General features: G+C 33.5%; 2 protein-coding genes across 2 annotated transcripts; both read right to left on the bottom strand.

Annotated features, from left to right (window-relative positions):
* Nucleotides 1-213: 213 nt before the first annotated feature.
* TRIADDRAFT_24556 (uncharacterized protein) lies at nt 214-5,170 on the bottom strand (the record flags this gene model as incomplete). The annotated part of the gene is made up of 8 exons (XM_002111953.1): nt 214-461; nt 604-716; nt 800-882; nt 980-1,081; nt 1,489-1,685; nt 1,773-1,825; nt 2,392-2,509; nt 4,987-5,170. 8 exons carry the CDS (start codon nt 5,168-5,170, stop codon nt 214-216), a joined length of 1,098 nt encoding a protein of 365 aa, XP_002111989.1.
* Nucleotides 5,171-7,588: 2,418 nt separating this feature from the next.
* On the bottom strand, nt 7,589-9,882 carry TRIADDRAFT_55579 (uncharacterized protein; the record flags this gene model as incomplete). Its single annotated transcript, XM_002111954.1, has 5 exons — nt 7,589-7,668; nt 7,750-7,819; nt 7,929-8,055; nt 8,182-8,317; nt 9,822-9,882. 5 exons carry the CDS (start codon nt 9,880-9,882, stop codon nt 7,589-7,591), a joined length of 474 nt encoding a protein of 157 aa, XP_002111990.1.
* Between the last annotated feature and the right edge of the window lie 631 nt (nt 9,883-10,513).

Consider the following 10,513-nt stretch of genomic DNA (forward strand, 5'->3'; position numbering starts at 1 on the left):
TACAGCCAGGCGTAATACCATTCATATGATCGTTCGCATCCTTGCCGTTTATTTCACATGTTTTTTCATCGTCTATTTCCATTACGGAATCGTCGTTAATACTCGAATTAAAACCATTTTGAGATGAACTGTTTTCACATTTAATATCTGTTTAAGAAAGGAAAGTTAGCTATAAAAATTCATTCTTGTAAAATTGAACAAGCTGGTAGATAATTAACCTTGTGAAATGTCATTGTTAGAAGATGAAGCTAGGGTATTATTATTTGTATTAATGCTATTAGCAGAAGTACTATTTGCAGATGAACAGGATACGGTATCGGAACCATTAATCGCTTCAATAAACTGGCGCACTAAAAGTCGAATATGTAACCATGGTTTATTAGATAAAATGGTCGGATAATTTTTTTCCGTTAAACAAATTGCTTCACTAATTTTGCCATCCATAATCAGAGCTTGAATTTCTGATGTATTTAGGAAAAAGAAAGGTTTTATTAATTCATTAATATCAGTAATTGTTATAAAGTATCGTTAGTAATCACTAATGGAACATTTATCACATTTCGTATCAGTGAAAAGAATATTCTATACAAATGGTCTTTATACTTTGTCTATTTTCTATAGAGGCAGTTTCCTCTTTATAAGACTGTCCAGTTATAGTGGCAAATGTTTCACAAGTTGCACTGTATCCGTGGTGCACAAGGTAGTCAATAATCACTCTAAATGTAATATATATCTTAATTAGACATAATATATATATTATGCTTTTCTATGCTATGATCTTTCAGGTATAGCATTATACTTGTGTAGCATAGCTTGCACGGAGTTGCCTTCACTAGTTATTGGCGTACTAAGAACACTTTGGGATACTTTCATTCGTGTTTCCTTAAATTATTAAGCATAATAAATAAATAGTGTTACTTCTAACATAAAATCATTTAACACTTGATATGGTAAAATCAAAAGTCGTGATTAGAAGTACTTGTATCTCATCTTCTATGTTGTAGAGAAAAGGCTCTTGGCCGAAATTTGTATCTACAATTTCACCATTAGTTTGCATTCCAACAGTTGGATACAGGTCATGCTAGAATATTATGAAATAGGAAGATATTAGAATTTACTACAAAATTAAATAATATACAGTACATCATAGCGAATTAAAACTTACGGGTAAATCCGAGAAGACAGTCCCTGTATACAAAATATTAAAAAAATTTTGTGATTTAGATTTTAACTTATAACACATCGTAAGAAAAATTCATGATTTAAATTTTAACTAGTAACACAAACATGATATAAAAAATTTGCTATTTACGTACTATAGTAATTACTTTAGGAAGAGAGGTTAAAAAAGTAAATAAAATCTACAATCTACAATTATGTGCGTCTTGCTTCGATGATATCAATTTAGATCATGACAGGTTGACAGTGTTTTTTAGTAATTTGCTGTTAACAAGATTTCTAGGAACGTGTGATTAAAAAGAGATAAACTCTTAATGTAGTACAAAAATTTATCATACCTAAATTACGTCCATTCTTAGTGTAGAAGCAGGTATTATGAATAAAATTAATACCACAGCCGATGACATCGCCTGTAGTAAAAGTCGGTCCATAAGGATCGCCTTGACTTTGAGAATTGAATGAGTGGCCATCATCACCATGATATCCAAATGTATGCTTTTCCCATCCTATATTAAAAAGTGAGCATTAAATGCGATAAAAAATAAAACTTGTACAATTACCTGCAATGACAAGTATAGAGTAGCGATCATTACCTGGTAATCGGTTAAGATTTGAATTATGAACTGATAAACCAATGCCTATATATCTGCAGAAATCCCAAAAATATCATATTTAACTTCAAGTAGAGAGATACAGTCATACAGTAGACACTTCTAATAATTATAATAAATTAGCAGTCACATTTGGCCAGTTCATTTAACAGATGCAGTCCTATGATTTAACGTAATTCACTTTGAATTGCAACACTACATAAATGTCTATGTAAATAAGATTACTTTTCAGATTCTTGTAAGCAATTCAAGTTTGCCTATCTTAAAACTTAATTAAGTCTAAAGTAACTAATCCATCAATAAGTTTATTATCGTGGTACGCTTAGCGCTATATGTGATTAAAACTAATTTCACATATCAATTGATTAATCTCTCATTTAAGCGATACTACAGATAAGCCTATATTGAGAAAGTACTATCGCATACATTGAGATTTTAAGATTGAAGGATAGGGCAGTATAATTATCTTTTTTATCTAGTTAATCGAAGGTAGTATTATATTCATTACGAGTAACTGTAGGATATACAGTCTTTTAAGGTGTATTTGATCCAAGATTTTACAGAGTATACAGTGTATCGTATTAATTTAGTGTTAACTTACCCATCCTTGCCTTTGCTGACTATTTTAACTTCATAATAATAAATACCACAAGCTGGAGAAATTGGATAAGTTGCCCTTACCGAAGCAGCATCTTTATGAGGTTTATTAGTGTTATTACCTAGATGTTAAAGTCAAAATTTTCAAAGTTTTAGAAAAATACATTACCTTTATCTGTAATGAACGATAATTTATCGAAATTTTTTGCTATTATTAATTATCTAATATATAATCGTATTAAGTATTATAGCTACTTAGAGTATAGGGGATGTATAGTGGTATCGCAATCAGATACTTTGATATTTTAATCATAATCTTTTATGTTATCTATTGTACAATTATGACGAAAGGCAATTGTAGCATGGAAAAAGTATTTATCTATAATATTTGTATTTTAAAAATATTGTATTGAAAATTTATCGTTATGCTTATGCATCTAGCTACAGTATAATCTCATTATAGAGTAACGTCATAAGGAGATGTACTCATTTCTATTTAGCATTTCTTCGTTAGTATACTGTAATTAATATTTTTTCAGTATTATTATAGTACTATAGTGCCTGGAGTAATTTATATTATCCCTTGTTAATTAAAGGACTCCTCCGTCCTCCGCAAATAGTTCAACGATTTCATTGACAGTTTCGATTACTCCATGATAAATACTATGAGTTTTACATTGTTCCACTTGATGATATCTAGAAGTACAGCAATCAGTATGCGATCAGCAGTAAATGAAAATTGAGCATTGACGGAAAGAATTCAGCATGCTATCGTGGATGGAATGTACGAATTGTTCTTTCAGTTGTTGGAACTGACTACCGGACAAACGCGTACACTACTCCACATCAGTTATATGTAAATGTATAACATATATACTGTACGCGTATATTATGTGTTATCTCCCAAAGTCGAGTAGACTTGAAAATTTAATTTCATCCTCATTTTACGTCGATTTATAGGATCATACAGTAGAAAATGCCATGCTGACGACAGCGCTCAATCAGTACTCTTGCATTTGATTATACTGTATGGAAGTACTGTTCATTACTGACAGTAAGATGATATTACGCGTACAGTAGTCAGCAAGCTAAGTCAACTATACAGTACAAGAACTAAAAGTTTACACAAGTAATTGTTACGTAGGAATATTTTCTACTACATATGCGGACGTATACTGTACATATCGATCCCTAGAATAAAGTCCTTCTAAGCGTATACGCGCATATAGAATTTATTAGAACGCACTTCCACCGTATGAACTACAGTGTTGCAGAAAAGCCGATCAGGACCGATTCTAAACTTGCTAGTACCATGTACTGTATACATTTCCTTTTTCTAAAGTAAAGAATTCAATCTTGACGTCTTCTATTTTGATACAAGTATTTCTACCGTCGAGAAGACACTATGTACCGTAAACTATTGTCGAAAAGCTATCGAGTACTGCATCTTGACTTGCAGTTCGTGTTTGCATTCTATCTTCAAGTTTGGTAAAATGCTTTTCTATTGCGAAGAGTTACAGAAAGCTACTCAGTATTGACTCTTGACATGCTGTAGGGGTAATTAAAATAATTCTATCGTGAAGAAGTAGTCTTGATACCATCCTAAAAGTTTGTAGATCAGCATTTTAAGCGTGAATTATTATTGTTAGTCATTGAAAAGCTTGATACTGCTGCGGTGAACGTATCTTACAGAAGTAATAGGACATTATCAGAAGACCCTTTCGTTCCTGCTGTACAGTGTACAGTATGGAACTGCTTATCCGTACTGTAGCATACAAAGTCATAAAGAATAAAATACTCGACGTCTGAAGCAGCACTCAAGTAGTTTGCAATTGTGCTCATGCAGGGAACATATTTATTACAGTATTGTACTGTACAGCACTGTTGTAACAGTAGCACTAGCGCATCAATCAATCGAATGTAAGAACGAATTTTGATACGGATTAAAAGGATTCGTCAGTCAAATTTGCAAAATAAGTAATAAAAAATATTTTGAATGTAGTCTCCGTTTTACTTTATGCATTTTTCTCTACAAGCCGTTTATAGTATAAAGTAAGTAGTATTTATTAAATTGTACAGTGATATTTATAACGATGTCCAATTGACTTGATTCGATATTTTAGTAGCCTAGATCGATCTTTTTTATTACAGTATACGGTAGGTGTAGAAGCCTGTATTTTAAGGACATTTACGTCGGATCGAGGAGTCAGTGTCAATGGTTGTGTATCATGACTGCATGTTCAGTGATACTTTTTTTATTTTATGTGTCACCTATTGGAAACATGGATGGCGTATCTTACAGTTGAATGGATTTGATCTCGATGATCAAAATGGTAATATCCATTTGCAGGGTAGTCTTCTATGTTTACCCGATGGAATTAAAATGTCGCAGCACCGATCTCTATACGAATGCATCACAGACAACCGATCCAGTACTGTATCATTTATACGTATGTCGGTGTCGAGCAGAGGCGTCGATTACCAGTACAACACTTAGAATACCTTATAGCATTGGTGTACGGTACACGAAATGTTTTGCATACAAATATAAGATATAGTACACTGTAACTTGGTACAGATAACAAGCTATTTTGCTAACCTCTATATTGAACACGAAGATTGTCTTGCGACAAAATAATGAACTGGCATCTTTCACGCGGACTCCATGCTCGTGGTAAAGGAGATAAAGATTCATCAACATTAGGATATAGCTGTGAAATTCGGTCGGGTGGAATAGCCTTTGCTATTTTCGAGCGCTGCCAACCTCCTTTCGTCAAAGACATCTCGCCTTAACAAAAAGTCCGTACGAAATGAAGAACGTCACCACTGTTATTGTATTTTCAATATTTTGATATCAAGCAGTAGGATTTTGGACGTCACTTGCAGGTACAGTCAGTATCCGTTCATTGACTCCTTTTCAATGAAATGCTTGTAGACTACAATACACTGAGCTGGACGGTTTGAATTGAATCAACCTACACGGTACAGTACTGTACTGTATATAGTACAGTAGTGTTACAGTAATGAATACAGATTGAACGAGTTCACTAAAAAGTATCGTACAGTACTGTACGTACTGTACTGTACGGTAGTGAACAGCGGACAGTGACGTACTGTACTGTACAGTTCCGGCTGTTCCGTACGGTACAGGTCATCGTGTCAACCTATTGGGTTGAAAGTGATTATGGTCAATCGCAACGTCAATCGCAACGTCAATCGCCTAAGTAGCGATCAATGAGTCGACGATATCCAAGTACACTACAACTAGTCATACAGTACTGTAACTACGGCATTGTCAGTTTACTGATGACGACATACTGTACTCTGGAACTCTACGGTATTCAAACCAATGGAGAACCCGATTTAATTATAACACCATATTGACAATATTGAATTGGCAGCGATGGTACTGAGTTCAATAAGGCAAAATTTTCTTTCTTTTACAAGGGAAAATCATCAATAAAAACGCTATGACGAACACATTCATTGTACAATCACTACAATGGTCGTGTCAACCGAATACGAAGTGATCGTACGTAATCGAACAGCACGAGCGAATCGATACTTCAGGCGTCAACTATTACTGTGCATTGACTGTAGGGATGTTATTTTTACAGTTGCTAAATTTGTATTCTGTTAGTAAATGGATCTGATATAGGCTTGGACAAAATATTGTACATAGACGAGCGGATCTGATATAGGCTTGGACAAAATATTGTACATAGACGAGTAATTACAGCAATTCAGACCGGTTATAAATTACAGTATCTTGACCACGGATTATTGCAGCTTTTATGGCTACCTTTCATACAGCCATAGACTACAAGAAAAAGATCCAGCTCTTGTAGTCCATACAGTACACTGATGAAACACTGCTGTAAATTGCAAAATGTGATCCTTAGTACAGTATCATGCAGAGTCTACTAATCCGTCTATTCTACATACTGTGCAATAAGTTGATGAAAGTATACTGTATACAGTACGTGCAGAGGTATACGAGTGCTGATTATTGCATTGGAAAAAGCCTGTCCCAAAATCCAAAATTGATCTCTTTACAAGTCGCTAATAATAACCGTCAAACGAATACATACTGACACATAAATAAACAGGTTGATCAATTAGCTAAAGTCTAGAGTAAAAAACTACCCATTTAATTGAACAGCTGACTGAAAGGTGCGATATACTGGACGATTATTTGCGCAGTAACTTCGGCCTGCAACTGTAAATCGTTTAAGAGCTAGGATTAATTAATTCATTCATTAATATTAATAAAATGTTGCCACTATTTACTTCAGAGTACAGTAATAAGTGTCACAAATATCACAATACTGTACAGTACTTCAAGTGACGAACTTGCAAGTAGTATAGCCTACTACGCAGCAGTACGGTGTTTAAGGCATGGTTCAAACTCAATTCATAATATGCCTACTAATTGGAACTTTTAGCAAACGCAACTCGTATACGTATGTTACGAAATGAGATTTTCCTTGGTTATGCTGATACAGTTTCTACATTATAAGTTCATTACAACTTTAACTTATTCTGTTTGGCTATAGAAACATAGTCAGTTAAGCATAAAATTTACAGCATGGAAGTCCATAGATGAGTTTCGAAAACGTAACAACGCATCATTGCTAACTACAGACAGTCCTGAATCAATCAATCCATCAGCCTATGTTGTAGTAACGCATACTAATGCATTCAACATACCTATCGGTGTATTTAATTTCAGCTAAATAAATTTTATTACAAGAACAAAATTTCCTATACGGTCCTTGAGATGACCAATCAATCACTAGAACTTGATGAAATACAGGCTAGCTATTTATATCAAACGTTTGATTAGCTAAACGCAGGTCTATCATGTCATGTTCACATAATGAAATACACGAAAATGCTAGTATAATTCTGCTTATATGAAATCTACCATGTTATCCTATCACGCGAGAGTACAGGACTCTAATTTAGAGCACTGTATTTTCTGATTTAACTCACTTACAGTACATAGATACGCTAATTACAGAATGGATTATATAGGATAATACAAACCATGCGCATTTGAAAGATTTTAAGGATTACGTTACTGAACATTACAGTTTCAAATATACATGATTTCATCGAAAATTTTTATAGCTGTTAATATTTGCATAATTAATAAAATTTCAATTGGAAATTACTTTTCAGAATACAGTACCACGAATTTACAAGTCCGCATTCCTAATAAATCGATTTCCTTCCGAATGTCGCCCGAAATAAACATAGCGAGAAGTTCCAAAGGTTCCTGATGATTATAATTAAGTAATAAGATTAATTTCATACTCAAGGCAAAATAACCTACACATGATATAAACAAAAACAATACCTCTATGATCAGTTTCTTTAGCAGCTTGAGGCAAAGGTGTATAATCCAAATCTTCTGGACTAGCATCACTCTAAATATTAAAGGTTACAAAATACAAGATATTTATACAAATTATGAAGCGAATGGATACGCAGTATACTCAAGGTACGCCATAAGTAATCATGCTAAAGAGAGAGTACTTGTGTTATGATAGGCTTTTTCTTTGTAAGAAAGGGGGCTATTTTCGAAGCTTGTTGTCTTTCTTGTGCTGTAATTGGCCTAGAATCTAGGAAACGGAGCTTCTGTAGTCTAAGAATAATCAAATACCTAGGATACCAGATGAACAAGTAGTAGTAAACAAATAAAAATTGAAGCTAACAAAGATTTTAGTGTTGAAAGTGATTACAAAGTTAGAGCATAAGCAATAGATGAATGTCTACATCGTGATAATACCTATAATTTTGATAATCGTCCTCATCCTCCTCATCACCTGTCATACCATCCGGACATGCTTTATTGTTAAGTAGGCTCAGGAAACTCAGATTAGGAAAACTTTCCGAAATTGTTTGCAACAACATGTCAATATCTTCTATGTATCATTAGTTAAGGCAAAAAAGTATATCATTTAGAGATTCTAAATCTTATCTAGAAACACGTTCACTATTGTCAGTTGACTACTTTTCTAACAGCAAAAGCGAAATAAATTAATGACACGAAGTATTATTGACTTCATTATACAGTAGAGTACATAAAGCAACTGTCATACCATGCTACTGTAGTTAAATTAAAATCGCTGCTGATCTAAAAATCGAGGCATTTTGGTCTGATACTATCACTACTTGGGCAAATTCTTTCAGATTCTTTTTACGCTATGGAATATTCTCTATTAGACAAAAGTAATCGAAATACAATACCTAAAATCAACTATGTATTACTCATACTAGATACTGGCACGCAATTTTGCAGTCCATTGCATTATGATGACTTTAAGGATATTTTATTCTTGTTTAGAGATAAAGTTTCCACGGTAGGTATTGTAGGAAACTGCACAGTTTCGTCTAGCATGTTGTCATCTAAAATTAATTCTCGTAAGGACTTCCATTGACCAAGATTACTAACATTCCTGTATCATAAATGAAACATAGAATTATGATTTCCGCAGAATTAGTAGGAGTTTAAAAATGATAATAAAAATTTTTATTTGCAAGCAAGGATAATTAACTTACGTCAAAATGTTATGACTGAGATCCAACGTTTGTACTGTCTCACCGTGATCTTGGCTTAGAGATGCTGGAATTTCACTTAAGTCACGGTCAATCATCCGAAGCTATCGGTGAAAATAACCATTACAAAAGAAAGGCATATTTTTAAGATGCTTCGTTACTTTTCATAGAAGAGTAAAGCTTTCAATAGAGCTAGCGATTAAGCAACAAACTAGTAATTTGATGAGATCCACTTTTGATTGTAAACTGAAATTGCATGCATTAATTATCACTGATATTTACTTAGGAAGTACAGTACATGTCAACTGGACTGAAAGTTGCTGGTTAAGTAACGCGTTCAATAGTACTGTATAGCTAAATCAGACTAAATATGCGAGTTTTGGGGCTTGGCACGAGTAGTATGCACTGTATATGAGTATGTAACTTTAGAATATTTCGATAGTAGAAGACTAGTTAAACTCGCATATCATGCGGTGTAAATGAGATTGATTAAATTATTAATGTTATACTCTTTGCATAGTTACATAAATGCCAGGGACTAGTCGCTGTAAATGGTCACGAATATAATAAACCGTTCAATGATATCTTTATAAAAAGCACCGCTACTAGCGTGCATGCTTTTGATAGTGAGCTAAGGGTGGTGGATATCATTTTGCAATATCATATTAATGATATGACTTTACGTTAACATATGTTCTAGAGGAAAATGCATAATGTAAATATTAATACTCGTATTCTACACAGGGAAATATTTACAATCAGTAGGACTTTATTAGATACGCGTACGTTATTCATTGGTTAATGGAATATTGGTGAATATTGTATATATCCAAGCTGTAAAGGTGCTTTGGGGCAAAAATTTTGTTGTACCTGTGCAATCCCTAACTCTGATCCATTGTGTGATAAATAATATATTAGGTGTTGGAGTCATGAGGTTAGCAGAGATCTTTATCACTTCGCAATATTCATGTGAAGTGTTACACAGTAAATCGAAAGTACAGTACGATATACAATATTTTGAATAAATCTATTGAATCATATATAAGTTTATAAGAGAAGACTGTAAGCCATTCCAGATTGGTGCTGTTGTGAATCATGAATGACTATAGACGTCGGCTGAGATATTTATACGGACAATTCTAGGAATCTCTAAGAGGATTTCTGTTGGAAGTTTCTAACAGTTAATACACATAGTTTACCGTAAATTTAAAATTGTAATGGGCTAATCAGCCTTTCACCTTCATTTGTAGTATTGAAATTAGCACGATTTAAAATAGCATCCTATTTTTTTTTACATCAGCTGGTTTACTCCATGTATTTATTTATATAAAATGCTTATTGAGGTGAGCCATTTCAGCTCCCATTGGCAGATTTGACAACCAGACATGTACACCATACTGTACACTGTACACATTAATTATACAGTAGAAATACGTGAACATTGTATGCTTTAAAATAGGAAATATGCAATTAGCGTTTTGGTGAAAATTCCAGAAATTAAAAAATACACCACCCAAGGGAGTGCTTTGCACTTTGAGAATTTTGATGTGCTTAAGCTTTGA

The sequence above is a fragment of the Trichoplax adhaerens genome, genomic scaffold, assembly GCF_000150275.1.
Source record: "Trichoplax adhaerens TRIADscaffold_4 genomic scaffold, whole genome shotgun sequence".
Classification (NCBI taxonomy): Eukaryota; Metazoa; Placozoa; class Uniplacotomia; order Trichoplacea; family Trichoplacidae; genus Trichoplax; species Trichoplax adhaerens.